Raw genomic sequence first — 13,793 nt, forward strand, 5'->3', positions numbered from 1 at the left:
AACAGTAATTATGTGCCCTCAACGACACATCAACACGATTCACTTATTTGCGTGGCAGAATCGCAAACTCATGGTCAATATTCGCTTATTTAGGCGAATAATAATAATGACTCACTTAATTGGGTGACAAAAACTGATCTACCGATGGTGGAGAAAAACTACCACCAGTTTTAGTTTATAAAGTACAAGCAATTTTATCAAGGAAGAATCATGCATGACGAGTATGACAACGATCGCGAGGGTCCATACTTGAGTTTAAATTCGGCTTTGTGGAATGCTTTCAGTGAAAATAATCATGCTCTTGCAATATTAGGAGTCTACATTAGGGCTTTAATTTAGACTACAGATTGTATTTATGTGTTTCATTATCATGCACGCAATTGTTATGGTATGCCTCATCCCAATGGCACGTCTGTTGTTATGAAATCTGCAGATATCTGTAGCTTAGAGGAATATTTATACTCTGTTTCCCTTGAATTGAACACTGAATTATTTGAAGTTGTTCTAGTTGAATTTCATATACATAACGTTGATTCTGATGTGATCAATGTTAATAAAGTAGACAATTATTTACACTGTTTCTGTAATCATTTCTATTTTTACTTGTTCACTGAGTTATCTTTCTTATTTGACTTTTCACATTGCTATCAAAAGTGTGATGCAAATAAAAAAAGCTATTTATATTGCAGAGCCAGATGCAACTAGAGGGCTACATACACTTTGTATCTCCCATGAAGACTGCAAACACTTCCAAAAAGAAATACTTCAATTACTCATTACAGAAGCAAGATGAGACCGTGACAGACCGTGAGGGGAGTTTGTTTCTCTCCTCAGAAGTATGCAGAATTGAAAGCTTTGTAAAAAACCAAGAGTCCTGTGACGTTGCAGAATTATAAAATATCACCTACAAATGACATCACCATTCACCAGAAGTCATGTTTGTCACCTCTTGATAACATTCCGTTTGCCACGTCAGATGTAATTATTACAAATGACGTCACCAGTATTTCAGCACTGATGAATGTCATGCCAGAGCAGATCATCACCCTTAAGGCACAAGTCACCCACGTGTCAGCAGTTACAGTGGTGATCACCCAAAATCATGACCCACTGAGAAAACAGGAGGTGATGCTCTGGGATCCATCAGGAACAATGAAACTCATTCTGTGAGAACAGTACGTAGATCTTCTTTCTCCTAATGAAACGTACAACCATGAAAACCTCAAGTTGAAAGTCTACAATGACCAGAGCTATCTCAATACCCCAAGGGATGAACAATTTACATGCACCGAAACAGACCAATTCCAACAACTGTTGCCTGAACCTCAACAAGTTATTGATACACTTTCTATTACTGGTATAGTAAGTGCATGGGGTCAAGGATATAACCAACAAAAGAGCCTGCACATCTTGTGGGAAGAAAACTACACCCTATCAGTCTTAAGAAACCTTGGGCCGATGTCAAGGTTGTAATCAGATACAGATCCTTTCATCCTGTGATATTCAATGGTCCCTTTGTCTTCTCATCAAGGACTCTGATGGTTCAAAACGGGTCATTTCTCTTTATAACCAGCAGCTTCTTCAACTGCTGAACGTTCTGGTGATTGACCTTCAACTTAATTCGGTCACTGGGGAACAACTAACGTTGCATGGCTGCAAAATAACACAGAGTTGTGCATCTCTTATAATGCCAGGAACAACAAGATGTTGGACGTGCAGATTGCATAAACTGTCCATGTTTGCCATCCATGAATGTTTTTGTTATAGTTTTACATATCACTTATTATAGGTCATTGTGGATGCCGAGGAAATCATCATCCACTGCCTATTTTTTCTACTGTTGTATCGTTAAAGTTCCACATAAACTTATGCCGTTTAGCATCTCTTAATAAATGCCCCATGATCACTGTTGTAGTTTCTGATCGAAATGTAGCATGTAAAATATACATCTTTCTTATATTATATGTCAATTCTTACATTTCAACCTGCACTGATGACTTTTATGATCCATAACATGTTTTTGTTATGTTTTTTTATATCCATATATTTCAGTCTTTAGCGCGAAACAACATTTATTACATGCAGTTCATTTCATTGACATTTCATTAATAACGTTTTATGTTAAATTACTCGTTTTATTATCTTCCCTTTATGTACAACACTTGCTAAAATGGTGAAAATTAATTAGCATCAATTACTGCTGTTCCATACTGATCACTTTAAGTCTACAACAAAGTACCTCATCCTACAGATTGCTAGTAAAACATCACTCCACAAATCCCACCAAACAGGACTCGCAGCACTTCACTTGCACTTTGCAACAACTAGTTTAATTTGTTGCCTTTAATTCTTTTAAATAGCATAGAGAGAGAGTGGGCAGTGTTCGGCCAGAAAGGGAGAAGCTTACCCCTTGCAACGATCCTGTAATGATGACACGAGAAAACGCCTACGAACGAGCCACAGAGTTCATAATAAGGAACCCGCAGTTACACTTCTGTGAAATCGATTTAAAGAAGAGTATTTGGTGGCCGTTTGGGAATGAACGAAGGTATATCGCAAGATGCTGGAAAGCTTCGCCTGACACTCCGGTCTCTTTTTGCCAGTGTAAGGAAGGGCCAGTACTTTTCTTCAGCGAGAAGCTCTTTAGATGGAAGAATCAAATACCCGGGCATGGGTAACAACTTCATGATGGACTGAACCATCAGCCGTGACGTTTCCTCTAGAAATACTTGTGGTATGCAGAACCCTCTAACATTAAGTGTGTTTAAAAATTCCAAATCTTTTTTCTCTTCGGTAAGCGGAACCATTATCTTTTCGGTGTGTTGCAAAACGGTTCCGTACTCAGTCATCGATCATGGTTAGCATGGGAATTAAGCCCCACTCAACGGTAATACATATTTGAGAATTATGTTACGATTAGTTTTTTTCTATGGTGCTTCCTCGTGCATATTGTTCATATTTCCGAATCAGGCAGTACTAATTCGAGTCCCAATATTTTAAGTGAATCCACAGAGAACCAGGACAAACTGTGTGACCATTAATAGCTTTATTTTTCATATAATTTCGATAAAATCCAAGATATCATAGTGTACGCAAGAAACACATATCCAATCAGAGAGGAGCAAACGGCGTGACGGTTGCAAACCGGCACACGAAGATCCAGCTACGCATCCCTGAGCGGCTTTAAATGCTGGATCTTTCGATATTATTTGAAGTCTAGCGCCTCGAGTTTTGGACGGATTTCAGATATAATATCATGGGTGACAAATTACTCCTTAATTTAGACGCGAAATTTCAGCGTTAATTTATAAGTTCACATGTGAAATTACAAATTTGCCATGGTAACATCTCTTGTACCTCGATCAGAGCCAAGATGGCGTCTAGATTTAAGACAGTGACCATTGAAGAAGTTACGAAATTAAAAGAAGCGGCAGAAAATTTAAATACGTGAAAGAGCACAATTAAGTGGATGAGAGTTTTTGAGAAGTGGTGTGACGAAAATAGCCTTGAGAAAAACCTGGAGATGATTCTTCCTGAGCAGTTGGATAAAGTACTCGAGCGATTTTACAATTACAGTTGTGAGCGTAATTTGTCACTCACGACATTAAACCGTAATCAATAATTTCACTTGCGTTTTGTCAAAATTCTGATAATTTCCCTCGCCTAAAGGCTCAGGAAATTATCAGAATTTTGACAAAACGCGCGTGAAATTATTTCCTAATTTCACTCGTCGCCATTTGATTACACATACGAATGATATGAGAGGAAACCTCTGGCTTTAAGCTTGCCCGGTGCGTGACTTGTACGATGAGAAGTTGGTGGTGAAAATTGTCTCGGCGCTGGACCAACCCGAAATCGAGTTTTCCACCCTTATCGTTCTATTGGTATGCTCAGGTGAACGTTAAACACATGCACAAACCCATCAAATCATTAAAATTCGTCGTTTTGAGCTACAAGGATGATATGGCTACAAACAACACTTCGGGTAAAAATACTTTTATTTTGTTATAATAGCGTACACTACGAGAAATTCAAATGAAAACATAAATTCGCGCTATTTGGTCACTTCGTGATTATTCTAACTCATTCCGCATCTAAAATTGCACTGACTGGTCAGAGTTGGTATGAACACCGTTAAAGAGTTTTAATGCCAAGTACGAATGGAAAATTCATCGTCGTGAGTTCACGCCTATCTCTGTTTATTTTGCGTTGCTGTCAGTTTAGGAGAGAACAGAAAAACGATTTAGACATATGCATGGAAAAAAAGAAGTGCCATTTTTCCCCTTCCACGAAGCAAGAGAGTTAAGCCTGGTTTTCACTAGCGACGCATGCGCAAGAGCAAGCACAAGCGCAAGCATAAAAGAGCTTATTTCACCGTGAAAACAGGGTTGACAAAAGCATAAGCAAAAACAAAAGGACAAGCATAAGCATCAAAACTTTTCCTTTTCCTTTCGCTTGCGTCGTGTGAAAAAGAAACGCAGCATGAGCACAAGAAAATTTGCTACGTTTGGCCAATTAAAGCACTCGTTCCAGATTTTCTGCGTCTGATCATTTGAACAAAATGGCGGATGCCGCGGTTGTTATTTATTGCTTATGTCAACGCTCGTTTTCACTAGCATAAGCTGCTTATGCTTGTGCTTGTGCTAGCCCTTGTGCTTGCGTCGCTAGTAAAAACCAAGGCGTTAAGACTGTTGTTTTTGTCTTGTACTGTTATCTGGGCCATTTTTAGTCTAAATCTGCTTTACGGATACGCACCGCAGGGACTGGATATGAAAACCACGTTATCGCGGATAGTTTTCGAAGTCCACTCCTCTTTAACCAAATCTTAGCCCTAGCTCATCTAATTTCGAGAATCCCTTCCACGAGTACAGTCAATTTTCTATTTCAATTTTCATCTTTTAAATTTCTTGCAGTTTTTATCTCATTGTCACAGCATCTTAGCTAAGAATAGTTTGTGGTTGATTTTTATTTTATTTTACTTTATTTTAGTTCATTTTACTTAAATTTTGTAAGCTTAACTGAGAAGCAGTTTAGCCCGTTTTTAATAATTGAATTATCTCCTTTCGCTGCTTTTTTATAGTCTAATAAATAAAGTGTGTGTGTGTGTGTGTGATAAGCTCTACCCGATTCTACACCTGGTCATTTATTAGTAAGAACATTGATTCAGTTCACGAATGTTCGCTCTTCACACTTTCTTTTATCAATCCCCAATTTTAATTTAATTAAAAAAAAACCATGTCAGGCACGGATCCAGAAAAAAAGACAGATTTCCAAGACTTGGAACGCCATCCTGTGGGGAGGTTCAGCGGAGTGCCTCCCTGGATAAGTTTACATTTTCACCCTCTCGAATCTCGTTTCTCGCGATTTCCAGTCCATCCGACAGCATGTTGGGGGGTTAATTTCTGTAAAATGGGCGAAAGCGGCCTGGAGGATCGTAGCCTGTGTTTCTTTTTATATCCATGTAGCGCTCCGAAGGAAGAGATACTTTGTTACCATCGATGCGTTGTGGTGCGAAAATCTGTCTGTCTTAATCTTAGTTACTTGGTTCTTTTCTTCCTACTGACATTTAATTGCAAATGGCGTTCACATCCTGAGGCGTCCACAGGGAAAGCGAGAATCAAGAAACTAACTCAGGTGCTCGCAAATAGTTGGCGCCTCAGTTTGCCGCTTATGTCCAGAAATGCACCCAATTAGATGCAGGCCCAATTTTGACATCCAACACGAAGTGTGCCCTTTAAGTCTAAGCAATTGCTACCTATTTTCAACAACAAGGTAAGGATAAAGGCTAGCGTTATCTGAAGCTTGCTTAAAGTAATCCTTCCTGAACGTGCTATGCCAATGTGTTTTGCACGCCTGTGTGTCTGATTTGGGGCAAGATTACCCCGCGCCTTACAAAAACATTAGGTAAGTTTCTAACATCTCAACTGATCATTTTCTCTATGAATAAGAGTGGGAGCCAAAAGTTGTTTGGTGGTTGTGGGCGGTCGTGTGACTGAAAACGCAACATTAAAATTGGACCCCGAAAATTGAAGAGCCATCTAAATGTGTTATAGTAATCAATGTGCGACAACATTTCGCGTTGACGGTATGTTAACGCAACCAATTTGTACGAACGGTTCCGCCCCTATTCTCGGTTTTCGTGTGACGTCGTCAGATTTTAGTTTAGTTAGTTATTAGAACAGCTGAAGACTTCTCTTTTTTACAAATCTTCAGTTTGATAGGGTTTGATAAGCTTTTGGGTGACACGATATTAAAAGGGCGGCCGAGAATGCTGTCACATAGGTTTAAAAAAGTGAGTTATCCACTAAGATTTCGCAATCTGAACAGTTCTTGTATGAGAATAAGTACTCATGTGGATGTTTATGATCCCTCAGAAGACGACTGCAGGCTTTTTGTAGCAAAACTCGATGACATATGTTTTTGTTAGCTTCTAGCCGCCATATTTGTGCCCCTCAGAGGGACACAAACATAGCGTCTCCATACAAAGCGATCATGCTTTTCACGACTTGACTTCAAAAGGTAAAAGAACCTCTTAAAGTTAGTTAAATGTCCAATTGTAAACCTCATAGCTTTGATAAGGAGCGAGTTATTAGCAATCAAAAACTGATAAAATCTTGGGTGGCAAAAGTGCTAATGATCTCATATATTCTTTGCAAACTTTCGAATTTTCAAAGCATCAGCGCTCAGAGATTATCTGGTAAATTGCGCTCATAGTTTCAGAGATAGCTCAACATTATGCAATGCACTTTCTATATTCAGTACTGATTTCTTGGCTGATAGATTAGAAAATGATGGACCTATGCTAATGACCCTCCTTTTACTCACAAGATCTTAGCAAAACCAAGCATGTTTACTGCGTTCAGTTGACATGCAAAAAGTTGTACTTGGCCCAGCGGAGGAGGATATTCTAGGGCATTGTCTTCTTAGGATGGAGATAGGAAGATATTGGGTCTTTCTGTAGGCACTGGAAAGTATTGCGTTTTTGGTCGTATGGGATGTCTTTATTTGGAGTTGCTTTGTTTTCTGTCTTTTGTTTCTTTTGTTTTACGTAATTTCTGCTCCGGTACCTGCAGAAGCTGCCAAGATATTGCTGGTAGGAAGATCCAAGCACCATGTAGGTTAATTAATATTAATAACTGCTACGAGCCTAGAAGGCCCATCAGGCCGGCGCTTATCTCCGGTTTCTGTAGCATGAAGCGATTAGGAGTATTTCTACTCCCCCTTGGATTGGATGCCAGTCCATCGCAGGGTTACCCCCAGCATTAGATTCGCCGGTACCAATTTATACACCCGGGTGGAGAAAGGCACCGTGAGAGTAAAGTGTCTTGCCCAAGAACACAACACAATGTCCATGGCCAGGACCCGAACCCGGACCACTCGATCCGGAGTTAAGCGCACTAACGTACCATGAGGCCACCGCGCCTCCCACCACCATGTAGGTTACTTTTACTCAAAAGATCTTCTAAGGCACTAAGGACAAGAAAACCAAACAAGCGGGAACCCGGGCGTTCAGCAACTTTGTTTTGCCATTTGCAACCGTATTTCTTGCATGTAAACCAGGGGAAGAATATTTTCGTTCTCTACAATCTTTCTAGCCGTGCAAGGATCCTCCCTCCAGATAAACAGTCCCTTATTATTTACACAAATATTACTTCATTAGTTCAAATGCTCATTTCTTACAAACTGTGTAAATTTATCTTCTTCTATTTATATTCTTGAATTGGTTTAAATATTCTGTGCATGGTATAAATACTTGAAAATGAACTCAGTTCTAAGTGGGCATCATAAGGATTAAATACCAACAGATTGTTTTTCGGTTTAAAAGAGTAATTATCGTCGAATTGCAAAATGTATACATGAAAAAACAAAACAAAAAAAATCAGTTCTGATTGGCTAAAAAAGAGTAAAGCTCTCGTGTAACACGACTTTCCAAATTTACAGTTGAATGACTCTTGACAAACGTTGAAATATGTTTCAACCAATCACTTGAATGTCTTCGTAAAAAAATTAAGGTCCCTCAAACCCGTTTCAACACTTGAAAGAAACGTTCTTATTAGAAGGATTGACACTACAACACTTTATCACTTAACAGCAATGTTATCAAACACCAATTATTGCTGAAACAGATTTGGTCATCTTTGTAACCTAAAAAATTACCGTGGCAACAGGAAAGCCCTGCAAGTTTTGGCTTTAGCTGCTCATATCTCAAAAGCGAACTCGGTGACCCCAATTTTTTATTTCTTAAATATAATCAGCGTGACAGAATGAGATTTTCTGTAAAGTTTAAAACAACCCCGTGAAGCGGATTCAGCCTTAAATAGTTGAAAATTTAAGGTAGCTCTCAATCCGCTCGACAGCATTTTTTTTAACTTTGCAGAGAATTTTATCTTGGCCTGCTGATCACTTTTGTTCAATAAAAAATTTGGGTCACTGAGTTCGTTTTTCAGATTTGAGCAACTAAATCCAAAATATAGGGTGTCTTAACAATACTTTCCTGTTGCCATGATAACTTGTTACGTCACAATAATAACTGCATCTTGTTCAGCAATAATTGATGTTTCACGTGGTACCACAACATTGCTTTTACGTGATCAAGTGTTGTAGTTGTGTCAATCCTTCTAATAACAAGGTCTCGTGTAAGTGTTGAAACTGGTTTGAGCCACCTTAAGAAGTGCAGTCCAAAGTTCACATGATTTCTCGTGTAATTTGGTTTAATTAGAAACCCATAAGGGTTGAAACGTGTAATGGCCCCTTGTGTGCTGGGAAACAAGCTTCTGAACATTCAATTTGCTAAGTACCATATTTGGAGCAACAAGAGCGAGGGGTTTCCAAATATGGTACCAATCAGTTCAGTTCGCAATGAATATTCGCCTGTGAGCGCGCGTTACACGTTTCAACCGTTATGGGTTTCTGGTTTAATTAAAACTGGCACTAATTGGTTATACCAAATCGCTCTCGAAATCATATGATTATCTCTACAAGCAGTAAAGTAAATTGTGCCGTGATGAAATTAATTAGAGCTTCAGACATATATTACTTTGTCTACAATCTCGAGAATATAGTCACTCAAGTTTTAAACGAAAACCAAGAACAATACTGATTAGGAGTGATTGCCCACTCCTGAATGCTTGGCAACTGCTTCTCTACAATCATGTTTTATTTACTCAAAACAGGAGCCCATGACTGGGAACGTACAACTTCACTGTATTCAGTGTGAAACGGCGTTTTCACAAACCGAGTTTGGATTGATTTTCCCGCAAAACCAGACCTATCCGGCTAATTATCACAAGTCTTGCATGAGAAAGTATTCCCCCTGCGATTGAGAATGAATGGCCTCTCGTGCAAGTCTTATTTAAGAACTCGTCTAAAAATAGCTAGTATTGGAGATGTAGGCTCCTGATTATGGGCTACTACTCAAAAACAAAACTATTTTGACTCTTCCGGGTGAACTGTTTACACAGTGAGGAATACACTTTTTCAATGAAATGAATCTATTCAGTTTTCCGCTATTCACGTAATATACCCGGCTTTTGTGTTCTTTCTGATTTTCCATTCTTGTCTTAGACTATTGTACCTTTTAAAATATAAAAATTAAAAGCCAGAGTTTGATGTCATAGTGGCCAACTAACTTGGCTTAGCTTCCACAATTCGATAAGTGGTTAAGAAAGCCTTGCAACAAAGTCGATAAAATTGTAGTCGCTTACGACGAAGGAAAACGCATGATAATTTGTGTAATCGTCCGGATTGTTCAAGACTTGTTTCTTTGATTCAAAGTATACCATTTGAGCGCCATCTTGGGTTACATTATAAATTAGCATGGTTTGACGTCATCTTGACTAATTTTGAAACGTGCAGCTTGTCAAAAAAAACTCACTGAATTAGCCTTTGCTTGTAGTTTTCCGTGGATTGTGCTCGGAAAAGCAAATCCCGCGGGATTTTTCACCGCGAGGTAGACCCTTGGGTCTAGATCTACTCCCCCACCATCCCCCTTTCGAGGAGTCGCAGGCCCTGGGAGGGTGGTAGAGGCTCGTTTAGGCTCATTTATCTAATTAGCAACGTAAAATTGACTTGAACAGAAATCATGTAAGACTTGTTTGGGACTCTGGTATCGAGAATGTCACGTTGATGAATGTTGAAAAATACATTGAAAAATACATGTCATCACGGAAGAGTGTTGTTGGCAAGTGAGCCTCCCTCTTCTCTGCTGGGAGCGCCTGAACCGTTCTTTCGACTGTCAACATCATCAATAAAATGGCATTTAGGACATCTTGTAGCGGAGAACAGCCTTAGTGATCTGAATGTCTGACGAACAAAACGAGATAATTGTAGGTAAGTACAGGAATAAATGAACTCTGACAGGAATGAATGAGCTTGGTGTAATAGACATACTGCATAATGGTGACGTTGTAATTAAATGATTCTGTAAAGTAACACCATGGAAAACACAACGCCCGAAAAATAAATAAAATAAAACGAGGTGCCTTTAAATAACACAGCTCATGATAAGTCGTAGGGTATAAAGAAATAAAACTTACGATAAAGAAAGCCACAATAGTACCAAGGCTCAGGCCAACCATAACATCGCCCCAGTGATGCCAGTAATCAAATATCCGTGATAATGCACACAGTACTCCCAGTGAAATAAATGCTACTTGAATTAATGGCTTGACCAAATTGCTTCGTTTGGCTGGCATTGACGATTCCAGGTATACCTACCAGTAGAACCGAAATCACGTCCATTAAAAGGCAGACAGCCGGATATAGAAAATCTACTTGATGTTAAAAGCAGGTAAATATACATTCTTCTTACATGGGCACCCAACGAGAATATAGTTCAAAACCACTTAAACATAGCATTGTTAAACGTATTTTGGTATTTAAAAGGTAGATATAGGCATATCTTTATCCCCTAAATTTTTTTCATCTGTTCGGATTTCCTAGCTTAAAGTCTAGTGATTCGAAAATTATAGTTATCAAAAGTTACCTTTTCGAAAATTTCAGCCAGAAAAAAGGCTCCCGAAAATTCTAGGTGACCTTTTTAGGGTAAAAACCCTTTAAAATGGGCAATTATACCTTTTTGTAGATGTTCGAAGATCCTAGGACAGGCAGGCAAGCAAGAAATTTTACAACAAATGTCCCGAAAATTCTAGATCTCAAATCGTCCTCCGAACAGATATTTTCCGAGAATTGACGTTGGGTACCCCTGTTCTTATACCGAGAAATATCTTCCTGTTGAATTTAGGGCTACTGCCTGGTTGAGATGCTTGTGGTTAAAGAAAAAAAACTCATCTTAATTTTTTGCAAGACTCTAATTTCAACTATGCGTTAACAAAATCGGCCCTCACCCCAGTCATAATTTTATGGAGCCGCTACTACGTTAATATTTTTCTGTTTCCTTTCTGCTAACAAACTGAAGGAAAGTTCATCACTTAAAATGAGGCTTACGAGTGCTTTTCAAGGTCGTTTGTGCAATGGTCATCTAGAGTTCAATAAGTCTTTGCAGATCTTGTACGTTTCTTAGTACGCCTAACTTTCGATTTTCCATGATGCGAGAACTAGGTCAGATGATTTTTCTAATTTTCAACTCTATGCACATTTAACCCGGGGGGTTACTCCCTTATAAGGGCTTAATGGGGACGTGCGGCCAGCCAGGGTATGTTTTTCGGGATTTTTGTCTTGAACAGGGTATCGAATTTATCATTTTTTGTCTTAATCAGGGTATCGATTTATCAATTTTTGTCTTAAACTGGGTTAAACGTCTTAAACAGGGTATCAAAAATCGGAATTCTGTCTTAAAATGGGTAGGGAAATCAGCGATATTTGTCTTAAACAGGGTCAGGGTATGAGGGGCCGCGCCGCACCTCCCCAACCAGGGATACATCGAGTACCCCCCCCCCCCCCGGGACATTTAATAGGGAGCTTAAGGTTTTACAACGGCGACCGCAACAACAACGGCGCAAAACAATGATATAATTGGTTAAAACAGCATAAATAATCGTGCAGCACGTGCAGCACGGATTTTAGAACGGATTCTTGCGGTACTCTGCATAAGAACGACGTGAAATTACCAAATTTGAGATTTTGACGACAACGTGAGCAAGTAACAGAGAATCTTTCATTCTCTATTTTCACTTTGTCACTGCTCGTATCAATTTATTTTTACGATACTTGGCCCAAATTGTAAGCATTGAACGAGATAGAATAACCGCGAAAGTATTATGATAAAGCAAAGTGATATTTTGAGGTGACGTTTTAGTTGAAGTCGCCGTCGTAGATCTTAAGGTCCCTAATATGATGGAGCGGGGATAGCACAGTGGTGAGAGCACTCGCCTCTCCCAACAATGTGGCCTGGGTTCCATTAACGGGCTCAGCGTCATGAGTGGGTTGAGTTTGTTGGCGCTCATAAAAACCACAATTTCCTCGATTGTAATTGCTTAAAAAGAAACTGTATTTTCTTCTAATTCACTTGCCAAGTTGTTATCGAACACTTCAATAAGCCAATCACATTCAAAGTTGTAGTGTAAATCTACCAATCACATTCAAAATTGTAGTTTAAATCAACCAATCACAACCTTTCTTTTCAATCACCATAGAAAAAAATTCAGTCTTTTAATGCAAATTTTCCCTTTCATAACTTAGATCTTATTCCTTTATCGGTAATTGTAATTTTTATGATTAATTGGCAAGAGGACTTTGTGTCGTCCAATTCGGTCTCTAATCATACTCGTGATAAACAAATCTGACCCCCGCTGCTCGGTAGTCCGATTTTAGGCAACTTTACACACTTAAATGATAACAGTTGAACGTTTCAGAAACTCATACTTACTGCTACAAAAACCATGGAATATGCTGAGAACGAAGCATGTGCAGACGGAAATGAGGTCCTAAATTAATAAATATATTAAAACAATTAATAAATGTGTCTTGCAAGAGATTCCTCTTGGTTGATTAGTATAGTTTGAAGAAATTCAATAACATTTAAAAGAAGTTGATACTATAATTGTAACCTTTGAACGGAATTCCTTGTGGGAATATTCAAGAGTTCTTTACCCTTCTGTAAGAATCTGGTATCAGCTTTGTCCCCAACGGCGTCAGAAAAGTATCTTTTTTTAAAACCAAATTTTGCGGGAAAATAGAGAATAGACCAAATTAGCTAACTCAATGTTGTACCCAATTCCAATCTCCAGGAGTCTTTGTGCATTGTATTTGCATAATAATTAATATTAAATCGGTTTGGTTTGAAAGGTCAGGTCCTCGCATGGTTGAAATCGCTTCTGGAATACCGAACACAAGTAATAATGGTTGACGGTGTCAAGTCTGCTAAAAAAAACATCATATGCGGAGTGGCTCAAGGGTCCGTACTTGGCCCAATGCTGTATGTGTGGTACACTGCGCCAGTTGCCGATTTTATCTGGCGCTATGGTCTCGGATTTCATTTTTACGCAGATGACACCCAGTTATATCTGGCTTTTGTGCAAACTACTCCTGACCAGCTGGTGTCTTCAGCATTTGTTGAATGTGTTAAAAGAGATTGACACATGGATGCAATTCAATGGGCTGAAACTCAACGGTGAGAAGACGGAACTGTTGGTGGTGATCGCACAATATCGCCCACGTCCAGAAATCAACCATCTCCAAGTTTCCAACGAATGCATCCAGCCATCTACCTCAGCTAGAAACATTGGTGTAATCTTTGATCAGGACATGTCTCTTGAGCAGCATGTTGTCAGCTTCTTTAAAGTATGCTTTTTTCATCTTCGTAACATTTCCAAGATTAAAAACTGCCTCTCGAA

At 39.0% G+C, this 13,793-nt stretch overlaps 1 protein-coding gene across 1 annotated transcript in view; it reads right to left on the reverse strand.

Annotated features, from left to right (window-relative positions):
* Positions 1-9,139: 9,139 nt before the first annotated feature.
* Positions 9,140-13,793, reverse strand: part of LOC138023848 (phospholipid phosphatase 1-like) — a 12,065-nt gene continuing 7,411 nt past the window's right edge. The window contains exons 4-6 of the mRNA XM_068870932.1: positions 12,827-12,884; positions 10,536-10,712; positions 9,140-10,302 (exon numbers count right to left, since the gene is read on the reverse strand). Coding sequence (XP_068727033.1) covers positions 10,162-10,302; positions 10,536-10,712; positions 12,827-12,884 — 376 coding nt within the window. The 3' untranslated portion in view covers positions 9,140-10,161. The remainder of the gene's footprint in view (positions 10,303-10,535; positions 10,713-12,826; positions 12,885-13,793) is intronic.

The sequence above is a fragment of the Montipora capricornis genome, chromosome 11 (assembly GCF_036669925.1).
Source record: "Montipora capricornis isolate CH-2021 chromosome 11, ASM3666992v2, whole genome shotgun sequence".
Classification (NCBI taxonomy): Eukaryota; Metazoa; Cnidaria; class Anthozoa; order Scleractinia; family Acroporidae; genus Montipora; species Montipora capricornis.